The sequence below is a fragment of the Gopherus flavomarginatus genome, chromosome 3 (genome assembly GCF_025201925.1).
Source record: "Gopherus flavomarginatus isolate rGopFla2 chromosome 3, rGopFla2.mat.asm, whole genome shotgun sequence".
NCBI lineage: Eukaryota > Metazoa > Chordata > Testudines > Testudinidae > Gopherus > Gopherus flavomarginatus.
The window spans coordinates 222997739-223023374 of NC_066619.1; the positions used below are offsets into that span (position 1 = coordinate 222997739).

Here is a 25636-nt window from a genome sequence, read left to right on the forward strand (position 1 = left end):
TTTTTTGCAAACTGGCTTCACTGCATAGAATTATAGGACTGGAAGGGACCTTGAGAGGTCATCTAGTCCAGTCCCCTGCACTCAGGCAGGACTAAGTATTATCTAGACCATCCCTGATAGATGTTGTCTAAGCTGCTCTTAAAAATCTCCAATGATGGTGTCATAAACAGATAGCTAAGGGTTAATGTCTCTTTCACCTATAAAGGGTTAACAAACAGTGACCTGCAAACACCTGACCAGAGGACCAATCAGGAGACAAAATACTTTCAAATCTCATGGAGGGAAGCCTTTGTTTATGAGTTTTGGGTTTGGCTTTGTTCTCTCTGGGTCCTGGACGGGACGAGAGGTGCAACCAGGTTTCTGCCAATCTCCCTGCTACAGTCTCTTATCTATTCAGAATTGTGAGTAAGAAAAAAGGCGGTTATAGTCTTTTAATTTGTTTTCTTATTTGCATATGTGTACTTGCTGGAAGTAGCTTAAATTGTTTCTGCTGGAGAACGTTTCTTTCTATTGTTTATAAGTTGAAAGACCCTGTAACTTTTTACCATCTAAAGTGCAGAGATAAACCTTTTACTTTTTCTTTCTTTTTTATTAAAAGTTTTGCTTTTTAAGACCTGTTTGATTTTTTTTCTCCTAGTTAAGGTTCAAGGGAATTGTGTCTGTACTCACCAGGAAATTGGTGGGGAGAAGGGAAGGATAACTTTTCTCTTTGTGTTAGATTCAAGCAGCTTGAATCTGTATGGCCTCTGGGTTAGGGGGAAGAAGGGAGGGGGAAGGTAACACTCCTCTCAGTCTGGTGATTCAAGAAGTTGAATCAGACGATCTCCTAGTGTTCCCAGGGCGGGAAGGAGCTGGGAGGAAGAAGAGAGGTGGGAGGGAATGGTTTATTTCCCTTTGTTGTGAGACTCAAGGAATCTGGGTCTTGGGGTCCCCTGGGAAGGTTTTGGGGGGACCAGAGGGTATCAGGCCCTAAAAATTCCTAATTGGTGGCAGCGCTACAGAATCTAAGCTGGTAATTAAGCTTAGAGGACTTTATGCTAGTACCCATATCCTGGATGCTAAGGTCCAGATTTGGGAATTATACTTGACAGATGGAGATTCCACAACCTTCCTAGGCACTTTATTCCAGTGCTTAACCACTCTGAGAGTTTTTCCTAATGTCCAACCTAAACCTCTCTTCCTGCAATTTAAGCCCATTGCTTCTTGTCCTACCTCAGAGGTTAAGAACAGTTCTTCTCCCTCCTCCTTATAACAACCTTTTATGTACTTGAAAACGGTTATCATGTCCCCTCTGTCTTCTCTTTTTCAGACAAATATGTAGTAAAATATTTTGAGGTGTTGCTAGGTCAACAAAAGAGTATTTTTCTACCCTAAAGTGGTGTTAGCAGCACTCTGAAACTGCCACAATTTGGGCCACTTTGCTAAACCTTTGGGATTACAGAACTATGCTTTAAGGAATGCTGGGAGCTGGATTCTGTTGTAGGAAGAAATAAGGTTACACATCACCACAGGTGCTGAGTTTTTAATCTGCTGGGGGGTACTTCACTCAGGCCCTGCCCCCACTCATTCCATTCCCCCAAGGCTGCACCCCTCCCTGCTTTTTTTCCACTCCAGCTCCACTCCTACCCTGCCTTTTCCCTTCCCCACCCTTTCCACACCCAGTTCCGCCCCCTCCCCCGAGCACACTATGCCCTCACTCCCCTCCCCACCCCTCCAGCACCTCTAGATGCCCTGAAACAGCTGATCTGTGGCAGGTGGTAGGTACTGGGAGAGAGGGAGAAGCACTGATTGGCGGGGCCCACCGGCGGGCAGGAGGTGCTGGACGGGGGGGAGGTTCTGGTAGGGTGGCTGCCGGTGGGTGCTCAGCACCCACCCATTTTTTTCCCAGGGGTGCTCCAGCCCCAGAGAACCCATGGAGTCGGCACCTATGCATAGCACTGTTTATGTTGCTATGGTGCTGAGCCAGCGAGAGTTAAGTAACCAGCAGCCTACGTGACCTGAAAACAACCCTTAAGGACATATTAGAAGAGTATTGAAATGCTAAAACAGGGCCATTCCTTATAGATAGTTAGTAAAGCCATCTTAAATAGACTAGAGTCCTTGAAATGTAGGCCTGTATTGTTGGAGAATTAAGAGTAGATACTAATTGTATTTGTCTGTGTTTATCTGTATCTTGTAGGTAAACCTATAGCTGCTAATTATCTTATAAGTGCTAAACTTCTGTTCCTGTCTATGCTATTTCATTACTGTATTCTATTGATTCAAAGATCAAAAGAGGATATTATCATTTATATTGGACTTGAGGTGTAATAATATTATTGACTTCATTCCTCTTTGACATTTGTAGTAGACTACCTGTGAACTGTTTGGTTAATTGCCTAATGAATACAACTAGGTAACAGTGTATGTCTAGGAAATAGGGATTAGCTTCAAAGCAACAATATATATTACCTATTCTTCAGCCAAGGAAGTCCTGCTGTGACCACGACTTGTTTTAGCTATAAAGGAAGTCGGGCCTGATCCTGTTTTATCTCAGATCTGCTTAAAATTTATCAGGGAAAGTCTAAGTCACAAGACTGAAGTCTCCAGAGCTACTCTGGATTACCCCCGCAGATTGATAAAATCTAATTATTGAATAAACCACCAGTTTGGAGATCGTCTGCCCTATTCATTTCCGTTTGCCCTGATTGAGCAATCTCAGTGTGACCTCTCCAGCGACTACAGTCAGAGTTGCTTAATAGAAGTAGCAAAGAGTCCTATGGCACCTTATAGACTAACAGACGTACTGGAACATGAGCTTTCGTGGGTGAATACCCACTTCGTCGGATGACATGCATCCGATGAAGTGGGTATTCACCCATGAACGCTCATGCTCCAATATGTCTGTTAGTCTATAAGGTGCCACAGGACTCTGCTGCTTTTACAGATCCAGACTAACATGGCTACCCCTCTGATAGTTGCTTAATAGGACTCTCAAAAAAAAGCCATTTGTCTAAATCTCAGCCTGGTTGAGCTCATATTACCAACTCACAATGCTGGTTTGCAAGGAAAAATACAAAATACCCAAATAAAGCAGGCTATACTGGCACATTGATGCTTCTCCATAGCTGTAGATATGAATCCTTTGGCATTGTGGATCACATACAAGTACATAAAAGGCTGTTACAAGGAAGAGGGAGAAAAATTGTTCTCCTTGATCTCTGAGGATAGGACAAGAAGCAATGGCCTTAAATTGCAGCAAGGGTGGTTTAGGTTGGACATTAGGAAAAGCTTCCTAACTGTCAGAGTGGTTAAGCACTGGAATAAATTGCCTAGGGAGGTTGTGGAATCTCCATCATTGGGGATTTTTAAGAGCAGGTTAGACAAACACCTGTAATGGATGGTCTAGGTAATACTTAGTCCTACCATGAGTGCAGGGGACTAGACTAGATCACCTCTTGAGGGCCCTTTCAGTCCTATAATTCTGATATTACTTCAAGATCAGTATGCTGAATTAAATACTTTATTGACATATTGTGATTTATCTACTCAGGCTAAGATTTCCAAAAGTGAGTGCCTAAAGTTAAGCTCCTAAATCCTTATTTAAGTGCCTATGTAAAGAAGCTGAAAAGTGTTCAGCCTCTAGCAGCTCCCATTGAAATCAACTGATATTGGTTAGTGCTCAAATTTTGAAAATCAGGCAACTTATTTATATGCTTCAATACGAATTTAGAAGCCTAGTTTTAAACAACCACTCTTGAAAAATTTAGCCTTAATCTAAGGCATTTCTGATGCATTCCTCACTATAGTGTATTTATCACATGGAATTACAAACAGTTCACTGACCCACAGGAATTGAATGTATGGCCATCAACCAGGCACATGTGTGGTGTGGTCGTATGCCTCATGGTAGGTACACTTATTTAGAATTGTTGAATGGCATAATCCATACGATAGGCTGCAGATTCAATCTCTGTTTTAACTAGTCTTCTACAGCAGTAGCACAGAGATGTGCTTTAGGAAGTCTAGGTAGTCAATAAAGCAGGACAAAATTTTTTGACTGAAGCATTTTTTCAGCAAAAAAAATGCAGATCAGTGACACCAAAATGTTTTACAAGTTCATGTTAGTTTTGTCAAATTAATCCTTTTGAACCTCCCCCACTCCCTCCTCCCCCCCACAAAAAACCCCCCACTGAAACATTTTAGTTAGACATTTTGTAAATGAAACACTGATCTTTTTCTGTTCAAACCTACTTTTTTTGGTTCACAATTTCCTATAATTTAATGTAAATGATTAAAAATTGCTAAAATGCTCAAAATCTAAGCAGAACTTTGTTCTTTCCCAGTTCTTTGAAATTGCCAATAAACCAAAAAAAGGAGTATTTGCCCGGCTGTTGTAGTAAGTCCCTGCTGATGTTTGGTCCTGTTTACTTAGATGGTGGTGTTTTTAAGGCTGCTGGCCTATATTAAATAAAGTAATTAAAAGTTTGGCTTGTCTCAGAAGTGTATAGACTGCTAAGGGCTGACTCCATTTAGCTTTATTAGCAAGAGCTTTTTCTCCATTTTTGTCTATTCTACCTGTAACTGGATTTAATTTATACATAAATATTGGGCCCATAATACAGTCACTAAGTATATTTACATAACGATTAAAACACTGAATGATACATGTAACTGAGAGCAACAGTGAACAACCCCCATTATTTCCATGCCAGACACTCATTACCTATCTAACCCAACCTCAGGCAAATGCTTGATCAAACAAGGGCGCCTCACCTCATGCACTGAAGGCTGACTAACTTGAACTCTGGCTCACCAAGGGACAGAATGAATTCTAGAGTTAACAGTGCGTCACTGAAAGTTTCTTGCCTCCAGTAGCTACTGGCAGAAGAGCACTGGGCTGCAGCTGATCTCAAATATCATGGAGGATAGCATCTCCCTATGTCTGGGCATGTGTTATTAGTATTATACAGAGACAGGCCTGAACTGGAACTTCTGATCCAACTTCTCCTTTGCCTCTTGCATTTAGGAGAAGTCTGGATCCAAATCCAGACCCGAATTTTGTGGTTTGGCCCTATCTCTGTAATGGGCCTGATCTAGAATTACAGATCCAAACAGGCTCAACTTTGAGTCAGAATGTTTCAGGTAGGGTGACTAATTATGCATAACAAATATATTCTATTGATTAATTTAGCCTCTTTTTCTGTTCACATATTGTCTTCAAACAGGTTGCATTTTCTCAAATGTAGTTTTTCAGTTATTTTCTAATTTTTTGTTTACAGTATTAACCTCCTTGGGCTGTGTGTAATTTAGTTGCTCAGATTTCTTTCTTAGCTGTTTCTAGACTGCCAAGTGATCACTACGATATGGTTGTTATAGACAGAAATAATTTCTGGTACTACTTCTTGGTCTGTACGTGAGAAGTTCATTGAGAGTATTAAATATTTGAAATTCAGGCTGTGTAGATGAGACACCAAAGTCACATATGTTTTTATTCCCTCTTTCTTGAACATAATTTAAAATCAGGCTTCTTCTTACAAAATCATAATTTTCTTGCTATGAACACTCAGTAATTACTTAAAATTCACTGTGTCCACGATCATAACTGCTGGTAAACTTGTTCACTCTATCATCAATGGAAAGCAAACATAAGAAATGTGCAAAAGCAGGTAAAGTGAATATGTTTTAAAATTCAGCTGATTGTGAAAAAGAAATTTTGCTTTGTATGCACAGCTCTAATTTCAGATATTTTTGTTGCACCATTTTGCACACCACTGACCTACTGTTTTAAAATACTGAACTTCTGGGATTCGGGCAGAAACGAGGACCCCTTTCACAATTATATAGATGCTATTCTGCATCTTCCTTTATTTGACACAGAAACTTGAACCTCTGCCATTTCTAACTTGCATTTCTAAATATTGATTTAACAGTTGGACGTTAAGTGTCATAACACAAAGGTCTGAAAACTTTCCAGACCTGCACAAAGGTCTGGAAAATATCTTGTTTAAATGGAAAATGGTGTTTTGTTTTGTTTTTTCTTTTTATCACATTTAAAAGAGAGGCCTCTATACTTCACTTAAAACAAACCTGACAAATTGGGCAGCTACAGGGTTATTGGTTAAAATCCACCTCATAACTCACTGAGAAAAGAAGAAAGAGAACTTTAATCCATTTACTGCTGTGTTTCTGCTACAGCTAAAATACAGTAGCAATCCTCTGAAGCGCCATGGTCCACTGGAACATCAGTGCTTCAAAGTGAATTAGTGGGTACATAGGGCCATACATTTCACTTCAGATACAGTACATTTTGCTGTACATTACTTAGCAGCAAATCATTTAAAGGATAAATGATATTTCACCCATGGATAAAGACTGGGAGAACAGAAACTGCTTAATAAATTGTGTTTGCTCATCCCTGAAACAGGCCTCTTTGTGTAGTGATTAGGAAGGAGCAAATATTCCATAAAACCAAATGCTTAGAACACTGATGTTTTAACACAGACAGCAATTATGAGCCCTATTGGTGGGGATACTTTTGCTTTTATGTTTCCACTCAAATAAACTCTGCCTGCATTTTAGCTTTCTTATTTTTTGCATCCTCATAGATTAAGTGATAGATGATTATTCACAACAGAGGACTTTCCTGCTTTCTATGTTCTTAATTACAGACTTTTTAGATTAGCTTCTCGAACACTGAGCTTCATACATAACTTCAGCATCCCCCCTTTCATATTTCCATGTTTTAGACCCAAAATTCATGTCTCATAATGGTCTGATTCTTATGAGGAAAGTGTAGTCCTGCTTGTTAGCTAAATGACACTTGTTTTGTATATGAATGTCTGTTTGGATTAGTCTTTATTATTGATCAGAAGGCAAATTGTATCTCCCAGCACCATGAATCTGGCCTACCTCTCTGTGACTGTTACAGCATCCCAGATTTTTCCTGATCAGAACCTGCAACAAATTTCCAAGATCCACTATCCACTGCTAAGCAAAGTTGCCCCATACTATACCCTAACAAAAATCAAATGTTGGGAGGTCACATAATCCTGAGTGTAAAAACTGTATGGAACATGCACCTTTAGTAGTTTTAAACCATCACTTCTGCTTTGCTACCATTCTATATCTGTCTGTCCCAGCCCTTCTTTCTTCCCCTATTTCTGGATAATTCCCTTACGGAAAAATCTTGTAGAAGTGAATAGAAAATTGTACCTTTTTAATAGGACTGTTGATTAATCGCAGTTAACTCATGCAATTAACTCAACAAAATTAATCACGATTAACAAAATTAATCGTGCTGTTAAACAATAGAATTCCAATTGAAATTTATTAAATAGTTTTGGATGTTTTTCTACATTTTCAAATATATTGATTTCAGTTACAAGACAGAATACAAAGTGTTCAGTGCTCACTTCATATTACTTTTTATTACAAATATTTGCACTGTAAACAGGATAAACAAAAGAAATAGTATTTTTCAATTCACCTCATACAAGTACTGTAGTGCAATCTCTTTATCATGAAAGTGTAATTTACAAATGTCGATTTTTTTTTTGTTGTTACATAACTGCACTACAAAACAAAACAATGGAAAACTTTAGAGCCTACTAGTCCACTCGGACCCACTTCTTGTTCAGCCAAGCGCTAAGACAAACAAGTTTGTTTACATTTACGGGAGATACTGCTGCCTGTTTCTTATTTACAATGTCATCTAGGGGTATGGCTACACTTGAAATTTCAAAGCGCTGCTGCGGCAGCGCTGCGGGAGCGCTGCCACGGCAGCGCTTTGAAGTGTGAGTGTGGTCGGAGCGCCAGCGCTGGGAGAGAGCTCTCCGAGCGCTGCACGTAAACCACATCCCTTACGGGTGTAGCTTGCAGCGCTGGGAGTCTAGCTTGCAGCGCTGGGAGCCGCGCTCCCAGCGCTGCAGCACTGATTACACTAAGGCTTTACAGCGCTGTATCTTGCAGCGCTCAGGGGGGTGTTTTTTCACACCCCTGAGTGCGAAAGTTGCAGAGCTGTAAAGTGCCAGTGTAACCATGGCCTAAAAGTGTGAATAGGAGTTCACATGGTACTTTTGTAGCCAGCACTGCAAGGTATTTATGTGCCAGATGTGCTAAATATTTGTATGCCCCTTCCATGCTTCGGCCACCATTCCAGAGGACATGCTTCCATGCTGATGATGCTCGTTAAAAAAATAATTTTTAATTAAATATCTGACTGAACTCCTGAGGCGAGAATTGTATGTCTCCTGTTCTGTTTTACCCACATATTTCATGTTATAGCAGTCTTGGATTATGACCTGTTCATTTTAAGAACACTTTCACAGCAGATTTGACAAAATGCAAAGAAGGTACAAATGTGAGATTTCTAAAAAATAGCTATAGCACTTGACCCAAGGTTTAAGAATCTGAAGTGCCATCCAATATCTGAGAGGGACAAGGTGTGGAGCATGCTTTCAGAAGTCTTAGAAGAGTAACACTCCGATGCAGAAACTACAGAACCCAAACCACCAAAAAGAAAATCAACTTTCTGCGGGTGGTATCTGACTCAGATGATCAGGGGTGCAAACAGGGCGGTACCCTCCAAAATACAGTACCAGCAAGAGATTTTTAGCAGGTACGGGGTAGCAGAAAGACTTGAGGCTAGCCCGCCCTCTTCCTCGGGAGGGTGGGAGTGTGTGGGACCAGCACTCTGCTCCTTAAAGGAGCAGAACACAGCTAAGGAGGACATTCATTCTTTATATGGTTTTAACAGCATAAAACATATGCTAATAAATTTAAACAAAGGCTTTGTTTAAGTTTGTCATCATATGTATTGTGCTGTTACATTGGTCAGGAGTCCTCAAGAGGGGAGAGCTTAAGGGGGCGAAAGGTGTTTAAACAGCGTAAATATTTGTGTAATTGGGCCCGTGGAGCAATGTTTCAATACAAAGTTTCCTGCTTTGCTCAGTAACATAGCAGTTGTTTGGCTAATTTCTCTGACTGTCAGCGTATGGAATATAAACGATCTTGTGTTGCCATTTCTATCTGTTCCTGTGAAGTGTTGTCCTTTCTCTCGAATGTTGTTATGCAGCATTGTGCTAGGAGGACATGACTGGGCGCGCGTGTGGTGTGATGAGATAAAGTGGCAGTGAGCCTGAACAAGTGGGTCAGCTTCTCCTGCTGTGCCCACCCGTATTGGAGATTTATGATTCTGATGTGTGATCGTCTAGTAAATTATATGTATGTAAAAGTATATTAATGCAGTGCTTGGACAACAGTGTTAAAATGATAAAAATTCAAGAAGTGAAAAGTTAAGTGCCTTGCATATGTGTATTTGTAACTTGCCCATGGTGCGTATATGTAACATTTCCATCTGATAGAGATGATGTTTGCGGTGGTCTTGTAGCTATATTGGTCCCAGTATATGAGACGCACAAGGTGGGGGAGGTAATATCTTTTATCAGGCCAACTTCCATTGGGGGAAGGGACAAGCTTTTGAGGGCTCTTCTTCAGGTCTGGAAAAGGTAACCAGAGCGTCAATGCTGGGAGGTAATGAAAAGTGCTTGTTCTTACTCTATACACCATATGTGTTTCCTAGGCAGACTGAGCATTTCCTATTCAAAGTAAAGGTTCAGTTATTTCCTGTTGTTTTCGTAAGCTAAAGCATTAATAGTTACTTTAATATAATCTTTAGCATGTGCATATTTTAATCAAAAATGTTAAAAAATTAAATAGAGTTGCCATGTGTGAGTGTTAAAAAACCTACTTGCAATTGTTGTTTCCATTTCATGCCTGCAAGGTATTCAAGAATCATCCTACATAGCAGTCCATAATTTTTAAAGATGCAGCATGAGATGGTGGTTTTGAGGAACTGCATTTAGAGATACTAACCAGGCCAGTAATACATATTAACTTTCTTCTTTGCTTTCGTCATGGTAACCCAGAAAGGCTCCGATCCATTCCACCAAAGAGGTAACAGGCTCTCTTTATTCACACCAATGTCAAAAGACGTATTTGTACTTGGGTCCCACATGTAGTTTCCAGTCATCTGATGGACTTCACAGTGGCGACCTAAAAAGGAAAAGAGTGTGTTTAGCTTCTCATTCTAAGCACTTATCTGCCACTTTCTATTTCCAAAGTACTGGAAAAACAATAGCTAATGAATTCTCACAATGTCTTGGTGAATTAGGCAAGATAATAGTTATTCTTCCCATTTTACAGATGTTAAAACACTTGAAAATAGTAGCTTCTAATTCCGGGTGCCTTTGTTTTTGGGTCCCTAACATTTATACACATAGGGCCTGGGTTTTCAGAGATACTGTGAACCAGCAGCTCCCTTTGACCTTATTTGGAGCTGTGGATATTCATTCACAATTAAAAGACAGTTTAAAAATATCTGGGCCCATGATTTATCTAAGGCAACATGGTGAGTCAGCAGCAGAGCCAGGATTAAAACTCAAGAGCTTTCTTCCAGTTGGGATTGACGCCAATGCAAAACTCAGCCATGGTAACCCGCTCCTATAGATCCTCTCTGGCCTCATGTGTATAATGTACACCCTGCGCTGCTTAGCCCAGATAAGCCAACTCACTGTGGCTATAGCAAACACAGATGCCAGATGTTTGACTGGTTTGAGTCCTTCTGAAGTTGAGACATCTGCCAAGTCTGAGACCTTTTTCAAGGTACACACAGTCCAAATCACCCAGAATGCTAGGTGAAGGCAGTGAAGCGGCTTGCAAACAGCAGATCATTAAAGTATTATTTAAAAAATAAAAATAGAGGACGGTTTGTGGAATATTATATTTTCCTTGTGTTTGCTCTTGTGTGCAGCATCAGTTGCATTCTTTCCAGGACAATATTTAAAACATTATGTTTTGTTTAACTTTTTAGAATAAGGTCTACAGCTGGAAAAACACAAAAGACAGCCTCAGTGACAGTAAGAAGAAAGGCTCAAGTTTGGTATTTATTCTCCAATATAGGGCTGCATTCTGTCACCCTTACTCAGCCTGAGTAGTGCCTTGCTATACAAACAGCTCTGATAAGCTCACTGGGACTACTCTGATAGCAAGGTACTACCCAGTGTGCACAAAGATAGCAGAATCAGAACCATTATTATATATTCCATAAGAGTACATAGTGCTTTACCAACATAGGGGAAGAATGGGCCCCTGCCTTGGCTCATATGCCCTTGTAATCTAACTGAGAGAGAGAGAGAGACATAATATGGTCCAGACCATAGGTGCTGGAACTAGGAGTGCTGGGGGAGCTGCCTCACTCCCTGGCTTGAAGTGCTTTCCATCTCATATAGAGTTTACCGTTTGGTTCAATAGCTCTCAGCACCCCCACTGTACAAATTGCTCCAGCACCCTGGTATAGACATACCAGTAGCATGGAGAGCCCTGAAAAGGGGAGAGACTGGGAGCCACATTTTTTACAGGGGTCCTCCTAGTCAAAATCTTGGAGGTCATTTTGAAAAATTTGGCACCAAAGATTAACTGGAAGAAGTGAGTTTTAAGAGAATTTGAAGGAGGTTGCTCGGTGTGTGGTTGGCCAGATGCTGTTTTGATGTTAAGAATATTTTTAGTTCCTGGGAGATTTTTCAATGTCCATGTTTATCTACAGTTAACGGTTCAGTTTACACTTCTCTTGTGTCCTGCAAAGTTATCCTTTGTAGTAATACTGAATAAGAATCTTAACACCTATTGTCAGTAATATGCAATTTTTCCATTATTAATTATATTCATGATGCCTCAGTTAATGCCAGCACGGATATTAAAAATAATTCATGTTTACTGCATATATAATTCTCTGCTTAGTCCTAAATTGTAGCCACACCAAGGTCAAAGGAGCATATGAAATACTGGTGTTAAATCTGTACAGAGCTATACAACTACATAGAGCCCTTGTGAATGTGGCTTACACTTCAGTGGAATGATGTCATTGAGCCTGCACTCCTGTTTGTCATATTCATCTCTCCTATATTTGCAGAGTGTTTATCATATTTGCACATGGAGGATTCGATGTGGCCCATATCCTTATTCCACATTCATATCCACCAGAAGCTTTGTGCACCTTGAAGACAAACTGCCTTGTACAAAGACTCAGTTACAGCCTCAATTCCATTGAAGTCAGTGGATGAATTTGACTTTCAGTTGATTTCTAGTATATAAGATGCAGTGAGATGTTCAGAACCCTTTAACACAGAAAATACATTCCTTGCACACGATTACCAAGACACCTGTTTCAAAAAAATCCCTCCAAATGGAGAAGTGTTGCTTGACGGATGGTGCCAAAGCAAAGAAAAAATAATGGGAGGTAGCTTAGTCACAGAGATGTTCAAATCAACATTGCTTCACTTGAAATCTTTGTGACACAGTTTGACTAGTATCCATTGGAGATGAGTTTACAGTATTTTGCCAAACAAACTCATATAGTTTTTGATAGAAGTCTGTTGTAAATTTACCATACAACGAAAGAAATTAGGTTCACATATTTCTTGATAGGTGGTCTGTAATTTCCATGCATTATCAGAAGACAGAATACTGTATTTTAAAAGTTAATCACTAACTTGGCTTTTTTTAAAGGCAATGTTCAAGATGAAGTTGCACTGAAAGTTCATGATTTACGCATCTTAAAAAAACAACTGATGTATGTGAGAGACACTTTCATCATTAGCTGTGAGTCAGAGATATTGCAAGGACCAAGATAACAGGTTTTGATTATTGTGAGAACAAGTGCAGCAGTTTCAACTAAAATAACCTCAACATTATTTTTAAAATGAGATCTTTTGAGTGGAGGATTTCATATCCTTTGAGTACATATGGTTTTGAGAAGGGTTTTTAAATCACTTTCTCTACTATGTGTTATACATTGAATTAATGACACAAGCTATTTCTCCCCCAACCCGACCCCTGCCTTTCTATCCCTCCCACCCCCCAGTGGAAAAATAGCATGTAGTTTACTTTTTAATTTTAAGAATTTTTTAACTTAAAAAAATTCCTCTTTTGAAGAAATACCTGCTAGACCTCCCAAACAGTTGCACACCCAGCGTGATACATAATAGTTGCACTTCAGCGTCTTGTCTCTGGAAGAGTTATTCTGGGAACAGCAATACAGGCATAGCCATGAAATGGGCCCAGTCCTGTGAGCTGCTGCGTGAAGTGGCAATATTTCAGTAGCATTTCAAAGTGTCATAGCTGTGACATGAGGCACCGCTTGATGAATGCTTTGTTCCACATACATCCAGTAGCGTGCAACCGGTTAAATATTTTATGGCATTCTTCAAGTCTATTCCCTTTTAATGCACCTTCTGCCCACCCTCTGACCTCTCCTGCTGTGCAGAGAGCCAAAATACCGTTGCCTTTTTTTGGCCTGAGTGGTCAGCCGATCTTCAGAGCTTGATGGGTTGTTTCCTTTAGGAACTTAAACTGATTATAGTCATTTCTTGGGTGTAATTCTGTTTACAGTAACTCCTCACTTAAAGTTGTCCCGCTTAACGTTGTTTCGTTGTTACGTTGCTGATCAATTAGGGAACATGCTCATTTAAAGTTGTGCAATGCTCCACTCTTATGATGTTTGGCTGCCGGCTTTCTCCACAGCTGGCAGCCTCCCTACAGCCCCCCCTTCCCACAATGCCTCCCACCCACTGGCAGACTCTGCGGATCAGCTCCTGTCCCCTTCTCCTCCTGCCTCCTGCTGGCGGCAATCAGCTGACTTGCGGCGTTTTGGAAGCAGGAGGCAGGGGGGAGGAGCAAGGACTCGGCACGCCTCCCCTGCCTCCTGCCAGCAGCAATCAGCTGGCTGGAGGCGGGAGGAGCGAGGACTCGGCACGCAGGCTCCCCTTCCCTCCCCTACCTCCCAAACGCAGCAAGCCAGCTGATTGTCCCGGGCAGAAGGGAGTGGGGAGGTGAGAGGATTCGATGCGCCTCCCCTCTCCCTCCCCTACTCCGCAGTCAGCTGGCTTGCAGCATTTAGAAGGGAGGGGAGGGAGGGGAGAGGAGCCAGGATGCAGTGAGCGAAGTAAAGGGGGAGGAGGTGGGGGGGAGAAGAGGTGAGTCAGGGTGGGGGCTTTGAGGAAGGAGTGGAGTGGGCGAGCTGAAGGTTGAACCCCCTGCCTCTGGTGCTTGCAGAGTAGGGGAAGCTGCCCTGGAACCTAACCCCACTATTTACATTAATTCTTATGGGGAAATTGGATTCACTTAACATCGTTTCACTTAAAGTCGTGTTTTTCAGGAACATAACTACAACGTTAAGTGAGGAGTTACTGTATTTATAAAGAATGTACACACAGTCCTGTTTCCTGAATGTGGTAGGAACAGACAGCAGCTATTTTCCTTGCTCCTAGTTCCAATTCGGCCCAAAAGAAGCTCTCTCTCGGCTTCCTCTCAGGGCTCACTAGTGTTTCTGTGATGGTCTCCTGGCTGCTTTTCTGTTTTTGGCTGTCTCCTTCTGACACACAGAGACATGCAGCTACAATCCAATCTGTTCTCAGTCTCTGTATTTGCTCTCAGTTCAAGCCATTGACCTTAAGGCTCAGCTTCTACTGCAACCATACCATGCTGTTCTGTGACTTGGGCAGTGGATTTTATTGTTTCAGCTATCACTAAATCAGGCGGCACTTAATTGCTCCATTTAGGCTGAATGAAAGGCAGCTAACATGCTCATCAGCTTCACTGAGGTCTGTGATTGCCCATAGGTCAAAGACATACTTTTTGCTGTCTACAAACTCCCTCCATTATAACAGTAGAAACAGCCTTTGTATGGGGAAACTATGCATAGGTTTGGGGGAAGAAATCCATCCCCTTCCCTGGTCTGTCTCCAGCTCCCTTGTGGGACTGTGCAGAGTCTGCATGAAGTCCATCCCTGGTGCATACAGAGCCTCCCTCTCCATAACCAACTTCACTCGTTGTAGTAGAATAGTGTGGCAATTCTGACTCCTGAAGTTTGTGCCACTGGGTGCTCATCCCCCTAGGTAAATTTTGTGCTTGTGAATGGTGCCAGCCTGAAAGCTCTAGAGAGTTAATAATTCTGTTTATCCACAGAACAGTCACAATATCAACAGCAGCGCAGCACATGCTTTCTGATATCATTCCACCCCTGCACTACCCTGCATAGGAGCAACCACTCCCGCGACTAGGAAGAGTAGTTCAGTCTCCACGTCCATTCAGGCCTGGCTTGTGTTGGAAGCTGGTAGCCAGATTTTTGCCATTTGCAATCACTTTCTGTGTAATATGATCTTTTCACTGAGAACAGGACTGAGGCTACCAAAGAGCCTTCATATAACAATGATCTTCAGCCTCCATGGATTTGGGTTGGATTTGAACCCATGATTTAGGGGTTTAAGGGTCAATATACTATTGCAGTCAGTTTATCCACCTATCTGGTAGGTAAAATAATACTTTCCTAACAGAGTTGCTGTGAGGTTTAATTAATTGTTTGTTAAACAGAGAGCAGAGAATTATTCAGATCAGTGAGAAGCTCACATTGCTATGGATTCATTTTTTTTTTTTTAGCAGTAAGCTCAACAAGGCCATGGGCCATCAGTTTTCATTCTCAAAGCTCCCATCACATTTTGTAAAGGAACTTTGTATTCTGCAAAAATCTACCGAGTGAGCCAGACTCTGCAGTGTTTCCACATAGAATCATAGAACCTGAAGGGACCTCGAGAGGTCATCTAGTCCAGTCCCCTGCATTCATGACAAGGCTAAGTATTGTCTAGACCAGGACTAAGTATTGTTTAGAACTTTTTGGCCTTTGGGGTTGCGCAACTGTATGGAGGGCTGGGTAGGAAAGGCTGTGCCTCCCCAAACAGCCTGACCACCGCCCCCTATCTGCCCCCTCTCATTTCCTGCCCCCGACTGCCCTCCTCAGAAACTTCAACCCGTCCAACCCCCACTGATCTGGTCCCCTGACTGCCCCCTCCCAGGACCCCTGTCCCCTATCCAACCTCCCTGTCCCCTGACTGCCCTGCCCCCTATCCACACCCCTGCACCATGACAGCCCCCCGGGACTCCCATGCCCTATCCAACCACCCTCTGCTCCTCATCCTCTGACCACTCCCTCCCCGAACCCCCCCTGATATCACACCCCCTTATCCAACCCCCCCACTCCCTGTCCCTTGACTGCCCTCACGACCCCTAGCCACATCCCGGCCCCCCGACAGGCCCCCCAGGACTCCCACTCCCAACCCTCCCTGTTCCCCATCCCCTGACCGCCCTCCCCCAGAACCTCAACCCCATCCAACCACCCCCTCTTCCCTGACTGCCCCCCAGAACTCCCTGCTCCCCACCCCCTTACCAGCAGCAGGAGCTCACAGCCACGATACCTGGCCAGAGCCAGCTGCCATCCCCATGCTGCCCAGTGGAAGTGGCTGGCCAGAGCACAGCCCACACAGCAGTGTGGCTGCGGGGGAGAGGAGACAGCAGGGGAGGGGCCAGGGACTAGGCTCCCCAGCCAGGAGCTCAGGCTGGGCAGGATGGAAGTTTGCAGTAGTTTGCCCACGTCTGGTCTAGACCATCCCTGACAGGTGTTTGTCTAACGTACTCTTAAAAGTCTTCTGTGATGGAGATTCCACAACCTCACTAGGCAAGTTTTTCCTAATGACCAACCTAAACCTCCCTTGCTGCAATTTAAAAACATGCAGACGTTCATGCTCCTACAATAACAAACTATTACAATACACCCATAATGGGTGATGGTGGGGAAACTGAAGTTTCAAACTTGCAATAGATTTTATTATAAGGAATAAGCACAAAAGATCATTTAAAATATTTTTCAGATTCATTGATTTTAAGTGACCAAAAGTGACGCTTAGATCACCTAGTCTTCTCTACTGCTTAATACAAGCCATCAGTAGAGCTCTGCAAATCTGCAGTTATCTGCTTTATATCGCAGATATCCACAGACCATGGCTGTGGATCACAGATCAGATGTGGATACAAATATTTCGTCTGTGCAGGACTCTAGCCTTAAGATTTCACCTGTTGCCCTGAATAGAGCTCAATAACTTGTTTGACTAATGTATTTTTTCCAGAAAGGCATCCAGTCGTGAGCTAAAGACATCAAGAGATGGAGAATCCATCATCTCCCTTGGTAGTTTGTGCCAATGGTTAACCACCATTAGCACTGTAAAAATGTATGCCTTATTTCTAATTTGATTTTTGTGTGTCTTTAAACTCCAGCCATTGATTCTCGTTGTCTTTCTCACTAGATTAAAGAGCCCCTTAGTTCCTGGTATTTTCTCCCTGTGAAGGTACATGGTAATCAAGTCACCTTTTATACTTCATTTTGATAAGCTAAACAGATTAAGCTTTTTAAGTCTTCTACCGCCAGGCATTTTCTCAGGCCAAAGAAAATGAATTGTGGGGATCTTTCAACAATTGGCACCTGGCAAAATTACATCATTGCTTTTCGATGGCTACCAAAACAACATGCTGTATTGTTACTATCACTGCTGTTGCATCCCCATATAATTAAACATTAATTGGACAACCTCAAGAGGAGCAATGTGGCAAAAGGCAGATGACATATGCATATGTCCGTTAGATAAAGTGACTGTAAAGGCAGTCCAAAAACATCCTTTGCCAAGCAACAGAAAAAACAGAGAAGATAATTCCCAAGAATATAGTTGCTACCAAACACTTTGAGAAGGTTGTCAGCAAAACTAGTTGCATGTTTACATGCTGCAGCTAATTTAGGATGGTACATTATTTTCTGTATTTAGCTCTCTTCCAAGCATCTTTCCCCCACTGACTCCAGGCACTTTTGCCAACAGCAAAATATACCAACCCCAAGGATGAAATTTTAAAAATCTGCAATCAACTGCCCCAAACAGCACCCACTCCAAAATCACTACCCTTGCTCATTCAGTAGCGACCTGGATTCATGAGCTATACCCCAGATCATTACATAGCTCAAGTTGCTCCAAGAATGAGGCTATTGACACAAGATCTGATCTGGCCTCCATTAAAATCTAATTCCCTTGACTTCAATGCATGTCTGGTCAGATCGTTACTAAGTAGCACTTCACACAGAAAACACTGGCTTCCAGTTTGTTTCTGGGTGGAGTTTAAGATGTTGGTTTTGACCTGTAAAACCCTAAACTACTTCAGAAAATGCATCTCTCCTGTATGATGCCACTGTCATTGCAGTTGTAGGAGGGATGTGAGCTAAAAACCTCCCATTTCTTTTAGGGGGCTTTGACTGTGTAAGTCACTGCCCTCACTTGTCTAACAAAGTGCTGCTTAGTTTATGTTTAAAATATGCTTCAAGCCTCGTTTAATTTCTCAGGATTGTCTTGAGGGGTGTAGTGTGGTTAGATGGGGGAAGGAAGGTCATGAGTCTGAGTTTCACCTCTTGTGATGGTCCTCGCTCAGTGGTTAATTGGTAGGGTAGCATTGCCTAATGGTCAGGGCTTAGGCCCATGACTTCCACGGGGTGGAGGGGTGTTGCTAGGGGCTCTGACCCAGGGCCCTTTTGAAGGCTATCAGTGCTCTGACAGCCAGGGGATGCATAAGGCTGCCCTCCCTGGGCCACTTTCCATCACCCGTGATTGTCCCAAAGTTGCTGTCTGGGTTAAGGTGGTATGAAGGATGTCCGCACACCCCAAGGCAGCCTCTGGCAGCTGTGTGTAGTGTGATAGCTCTCTTGGGTGGCAACTGCCTCTTCCTGCGGTATGGCCCACCCTCCCAGGTCACTATCAGTCGTAGGGCTTTCTCCTGCTGGGGTGGTCCAAAAAAAATAAAGGTGATTAACAAAGTCTGGAGTTTGTATGAGAGAGGGGAATGCTTCCCTTTCAGGCTGTCTCTGTAGGAGGTCCTTCCTTCCCTCAGAGAGGGCAGTTGTCTTAGGGAGAGATTCTGCCTTTCCCTCAGCTCTTCTCCGCTGGAGCTGATGGTTGCAGGTCTGCTCTCTTCCCTGGTCTGCCCTCAAATGAGCTGCTACCCTTCCTTTTAATGCCTCCGGTTGGTGCACTTCCTACAGGTGTGGAGGAGTGGGGCTGGCTGAGCCCAGAGCAATTCCTTAATCCCTGGTTGACCAGTGTGGGATTTGTATACCTGTCACACTTCTATTTGATGACAAAAGTACCATTTCTCCATCTGAGAGGAATGATACATTTCTCACCAAGCCCAGATGAAATTTAGGGCTGGTCTACACTGGAAAATTAGATTGACCCACCTACATTGCTCAGGGTTGTGAAAAATCCCCCACTTCCCTGAATGATGTACTTAACTGACCTAAGTACCCATTGAGACAGCATGAAATTCTTGCTTCAACCTAGCTACTGCCTTTTGGAGAAGTGGAGTTACTACAGTGATCGGAGAACCATGCTGTAGCTGTGCCACTGTACAGTTTTTAAGTGTAGACAGACCCAGACTGTTTTTGCCAGAGGTGATAATAAATACCTGTTTGCAGTGTTGTAGCCATATCAGTCCCACGGTATTAGAGGGACAAGTTGGGTGAGATAATCTTTTATTGGACCAACTTCTGTTGGTGAAATAGACACGCTTTTGAGCTTATACAGAGCTCTCCTTCAGGTCAGATACCTAAGCAGCAATGGATCTATGAACACTCCCAAATTGCTAACTGAAGAGACAAATCAGTGGTGCACCCTATCATTAAGGGATGCTGATATAATCTCTGCTATCTCTTCCTGTTGTGTTTCCCAAACTACCAGTATTTCCTTGGTCTTGTTTAGACTGAGCCTCAGCCAGCTGGTCCACATCCAATCCCCAGCTTCAGTCAGGCACTGGGTAAGCCACCCCACTGCATCAGGCAGGTTAGATTAAATGGAGCCAGAGCTGGGTATAGTAGTAATCGTATTGAAGACACCATAGTATATCGATTCAGTGTCCTTCTAAACACACATACACACACACACACACACACACAAATATAAAAGAAAGGAGAAACCTAGGGTTCCTCACATGAGAGGGCAGAAAAGCAGTTGCCCAAAGCTAGCCTCTGGATCTCTCACAAAGAAAGGAACGAGTCACTCAAGCAATCCTTTGTGGCTTTCTTTTAGATTTGCATAAAGGTTTTCCTGCAGCTGGGATGAAGTTGGTACAGTATATGCTTTCTTCTGAGTCCCTTACCATGCAGAGAGAATAAAAGGAAACACCAGGGAATAATACAGTCACAGTGTAATGGGGGGCATAGATCTCATCCTGTGTGGGGCAGGGAAAGAGTTAAAGCTCTCTGGCTGAACAACTGCTAACTGCTGCCCCAGTGCCCCCAGGCACCCCCTTGACCTCATCCCCCCCACAGCCCTGACCCCCAGCTCTGAGCCCAGCCCCTCTGAGCTGGACACCACCCTGACCCCATCTCCCCACATCCCTGAGCCCAGCCCCTGTGAGCTGGGCACCCCTGAACCCAGAGCCCAGCTCCCCACCCAGCCTTGGGCAACAACAGCACCACCCCCAGGCAGCGACAGCCCATTGGTACCAACCATCACAATCACCCATCATCTGCCCATTATGTAATTGCAAATGTATACATACCATTACAGCTTTTAATGTTTTTAAATAATGTATTTAGTGTATTTTCAAATTATTACAAGTTAATTTTTGAATGTATTTCACTAGTTATTTTTTACATTTCCCAATACATGTTACTATAGTATTGCAAATGTTTTATGGACGGGGCCCCCAATTTTGCTTTGCCCAAGGCCCCCTGAATCCTCTGGGCAGCCCTGTCTGAGTTTTAAGCCCTGCTACTGTGTTTTGCCTGCAACAGGCAGGCCTAAGCCTGTGAGTGACCCCCATAGCAGCTGCCTGAAGAAGTGCTTGGGGGAATCATGCAGAAGGAGCGTGATATTTATTTGAGTTCTCTCCTCATGGAGGCTGTGCTCCACTTGGTGCAGGACTGCAGTCTCAGCAGGACTCTAGACCCAGCACCTTGCCTCAGTTTGTGGACTTGTACTGCACCCATCACTGGGCTCAGTCTGGCACCGTTACCCCTCACCAGTGCCCAAGAAGCAGTCAAAAAAGTTGGATGGACTGGTTAGGTTAGTTGTCGTGCTGTTGCTTGGCCAGTGTAGAGACCACTGAATGCATAATATTCCTCTGTGATGTTCTGTCCTGAGCACAACTGGCATGTTATGAGGTAGTGCCTGTGAGGGACAGGTGTCTGTTTATGTCATCCAGCCATCATGTCTTAGGTCTTCTGGGGGGGGAGCTTTTCCATCCTGCTTTCATTGGATCAAAGTCAAAGATTATTTTCACAGGGAAGTTAGTAGGCATTTAGAGCAGATGAACATACCACCACAGAGAGCACTTGGCAACCATTTGGGTGTGTGTGACCTATTTAGTTAGAAAATTGAATTTTTCATTCAAATTGAGTTTGTACCATTTGATGTTTTTAATCATTTGGAGGTGCATGGCTAGTTAGGCAGAATGGGTTCCGCAGCACTCCCAGTCAGATTTTGATATGAAGGAAGGACGTATACATGACTAAAAAAGGTGTATTTCTGATTATAATCAACATTGCTTAATTTTAAGGGAAAGTCATCTTGATCTCTTAATCAATATTTACATCAAACAGTTGATGAAATTCAAATAGCTAATTATAGTAAGTGACATGCATTCGCTATCCTTTACTTTTAATAGTGAACAAGAATAGGGACTGATAGGAATAAAATTTCATTTTTTTTGTTTACAGTTGATGCAGCCTCATGGCAGATAAAAAAAAAAAAAAGGTCTGGGGTACAATTTCGTGACGGTGTATTGTGTATAATGTATGTGATTTTTTTTGTGGGGGGGGGCGCAAGATGGAAGTTTCACCTAGGGCGCAAAATATCCTTGCACCGGCCCTGCCTAGAATATACACAAATGTGCAGCAGTGGTGGAAATCTTATGTCAAATGGATGAGAAAGAAAGCTCAGTTAACATGCTTTCGATTTCTAAGGAGGATCCATTTCATGTCATGAACCCTTACATTGGTGTATTAATGATTATAGTGGCTGTTGGTCTAAGGGCTATATTTTAAGAGGATCTAATGGATGCCTCTACTAAATGGTGTGTAAACTAGAAAGTATATGAACTTTTTACAGTCTTCCAGTGGTGAATGGTTACAATACTTTTAGCTCTGGATATATAAATACCTAGAGATATTAGTGTCCAGATACTGCTACTATTAGCTAGTAACAGGCACATTCTTAGAAGTACCATAAATAGACAGATGTGCAACACAAAGTTTTAGGTACGGGATGAGCAAAAAGCTCCATGCTTCAATTTGTGGCATATGAACTTCTCTCCAGAGTTGTGCACATTTTATGTTTTCCATTCTGGGATGTTTTTCCAGTAAAAACAAACCCAAATGTTCACATTTCTGAGATCCAAAGGGAAATATTTAGCACTCAGAACCATACTAGTGGATTAACAACACGAGACGTATACTTTATAGAATGCCTGGGTCAACAAAATTAAGAACCTCCCAAGACTTGGGAAGCTTCCCCAACTCCCCTGGATAGCACCTCAGGCCCTGCCTTGATAATGTTGTAAGACTATGGCTATGCTGACACTACAATCAGGAAGAGTGAGTGAAGCTGGTTTAGACACAGTTGAGCCATGTGGTCTCAGCAGCATGGGAAGCACCACAGGTTAGCTGCTTGCATACGTACCTAGGGTTCTGGGCCGGGGTGTATTTGGGCTGGGGGGAGAGATAGCTTGTGCCACTGCCTTATTGCCACTAGGTCAAAACTAGCTGACTGCAGTGTAGTTATATCCATAGATTCTCCTGTGGGGTAACCAGCCCATATGTAGTGGTGCTGCAATGCCAGCTACAGTATGTGATTCACAGTATGGCATTTGAAATGTAACAGTACATCACTCAAGAAGGGGAGACACTGTCAACTTAAAAATCCTATGTCATAAACAAACATGTTAACGCTGTTGCTAATAATACCTTTGATTATCAAAAGGGAAGGAAATCTTTAACATTCAAACTATTTGTTACTATGCTCTTTGTTCACTTTTTGCATGGCTCTCAGCATGGACAAAGTAAATTAGTGAAGTGAGTTTCAGTTTGGTTTATAATTGATTTTGCTCAGCTTCTAAGTGCTCCAGTGTTTGTGTTTCAGACACTGCATGGGAAATGTTTACATATTTAAAAATATGTTTTCTTTGATATTTCATTTGAGTCTTTAAAATATGAAACATTCTCTTGGCCCTGGTCTACACTACGAGTTTAGGTCGATTTATTAGATCGATTTAACCCTGCACCCATCCACACGACGAAGCCATTTCTGTTGACTTAAAGGGCTCTTAAAATCGATTTCTGTACTCCTTCCCAAAGAGGGGATTAGCGCTGAAATCGACCCTGCTGGGTCGAATTTGGGGTAGTGTGGATGCAATTCGACGGTATTGGCCTCCGGGAACTATCCCAGAGTGCTCCATTGTGACCACTCTGGACAGCACTCTCAACTCAGATGCACTGGCCAGGTAGACAGGAAAAGCCCTGCAAACTTCTGAATGAGCTCCAGCATGGACCGAACAGGAGGCTCTGCATCTGATCGCTGTATGGGGAGACAAATCCGTGCTATCCGAATTCAGTTCCAAAAGACAAAATGCTGGAATCTTTGAAAAAATCTCCAAGGCCATGAAGGACAGAGGTTATAACAGGGATCTGCAGCAGTGCTGCGTGAAACTTAAGGAGCTCAGGCAAGCCTACCAAAGAACCAGAGAGGCAAATGGCTGGTCTGGGTCAGAGCCCCAGACATGCCGCTTTTATGATGAGCTGCATGCCATTCTAGGGGGTGCCCCTACAACTACCCCACCCCTGTGCTTCCCTCCTCCCCCACCTCTCCCAGGCTACCTTGGCAGTTATCCCCCCATTTGTGTGATGAATTAATAAAGAATGCATGAATTTGAAACAACAATGACTTTATTGCCTCTGCAAGCGGAGATCAAAGGGGGGAGAAGAGGGTGGTTGGCTTACAGGGAAGTAGAGTGAACCAAGGGGGCGGGTTTTCATCAAGGAGAAACAAACAGAACTTTCACACCGTAGTCTGGCCAGTCATGAAACCAGTTTTCAAAGCTTCTTTGATGCACAATGTGCACTGCTGTGCTCTTCTAACCACCCTGGTGTCTGGCTGCGCATAATCAGCAGCCAGATGATTTGCCTCCAGGGCCATTTACGGGGGGTGGGGGGGCAAGTGGGGCAGTTTGCCCCAGGCCCTGCAGGGGCCCCCACGAGAATATAGTATTGCAAATTTTTTTTATGGAAGGGGCCCCTGAAATTGCTTTGCCCCAGGCCCCCTGAATCCTCTGGGCAGCCCTGTTTGCTTCAACCTCCCACCCCACCATAAACATCTCCCCCTTACTCTCACAGATATTGTGGAGCACACCAGGGATGCCCAGAGGATTCCTGGGGCCATCGGTGGCAGGCGGCTCCGGTGGACCTCCCGCAGGCGTGCCTGCGGAGGGTCCGCTGGTCCCGCGGCTCCGGTGGAGCATCCGCAGGCACGCCTGCAGGAGGTCGACCAGAGCTGCGGGACCAGCGGACCCTCTGCAGCCATGCCTGCGGGAGGTCCACCGGAGCCGTGGGACCAGCAAGCGGCAGGGGGGCCCCTGCGCGGCGAAATGTCTAGAGCCGGCCCTGTTCGGCAGCGGGGGGCCCTTCCATTCTGGGATCCGCCACTGAAGTGCCCCAAAGACCCGCCGGCGAATTACCGCTGAAGCGGGACCCGCCGCCGAAGTGCAGCCCGCTCTTCGGCGGTAATTCCATGGCGGGGGGCCCCCACCGCAGGTCTTCGGGGCACTTCGGCGGCGGGTCCCTGAACGGAAGGGCCCCCCGCCACCAAATTACTGCCGAAGACCGGGTTGCACTTCGGCGGCAGGTCCCGCTTCGGCGGTAATGCGATGGCGGGGGGTCCTTCCGCCCCGGAGCGGAAGGACTCCCTCGCCAGCGAAGACCGGGAGCGGAAGAAGCTCCGAGGCCCGGCCCCGCAAGAGTTTTCTGGGGCCCCTGAGCGAGTGAAGGACCCCGCTCCAGGGGCCCTGAAAAACTCTCGTGGGGGCCCCTGCGGAGCCCGGGGCTGGGGCAAATACCCCTCTTGCCCCCCCCCCCGGGCAGCCCTGGAGCACACAGCAAGCAGTAATAACAATGGGAATATTGGTTTTGCTGACGTCTAACTAAGTCAGTAAACTGTGCCAGTGAGCTTCTAAACATGCAAAGGCACATTCTACCACCATTATGCACTTGCTCAGCCTATAGTTGAACTGCTCCTTCAGTTCTTCAGGCTGTTCAGGCTTCATGAGCCATGGGAGCAAGGGGTAGGCTGGTGTAGGTGCAACTGCACGCTGCTGCCGACTGGGAGAGCAACCTAAGGCAGAAGCTTCCAGCTGGCATGATATTCCAGGCAGGACTGAATCTCCATTAGACAAAACATAAAGAAGAGAATGACCTGGAGTCAGTCCCATTTTTGTCCAGGTGCCCCCGACCGACATCACCGAGGCCAGCCAGGAACACTCACAGGGCGATGACGACAGTTAGGAGTTGTATTGCCCCGTCTGCCGTCCGCAAGGCTAGGCAAGGCAAGGGGATGCTGCTGTGTAGCACTGCAGTACCGTGTCTGCCAGCAGCACCCAAGAGACATATGGTGACAATGAGCTGAGTGGGCTCCATGCTTGCCGTGGTATGTCATCTGCACAGGTAACCCAGGAAACAATTTTTTGC

General features: G+C 44.0%; 1 protein-coding gene across 1 annotated transcript in view; it reads right to left on the reverse strand.

Annotated features, from left to right (window-relative positions):
- ENPP6 (ectonucleotide pyrophosphatase/phosphodiesterase 6) overlaps window positions 1-25636 on the reverse strand; it is a 54531-nt gene that overhangs the window by 19658 nt on the left and 9237 nt on the right. The window contains exon 2 of the mRNA XM_050945360.1: window positions 9856-10035. Within this exon, the coding sequence (XP_050801317.1) occupies window positions 9856-10035 (180 nt within the window). The remainder of the gene's footprint in view (window positions 1-9855; window positions 10036-25636) is intronic.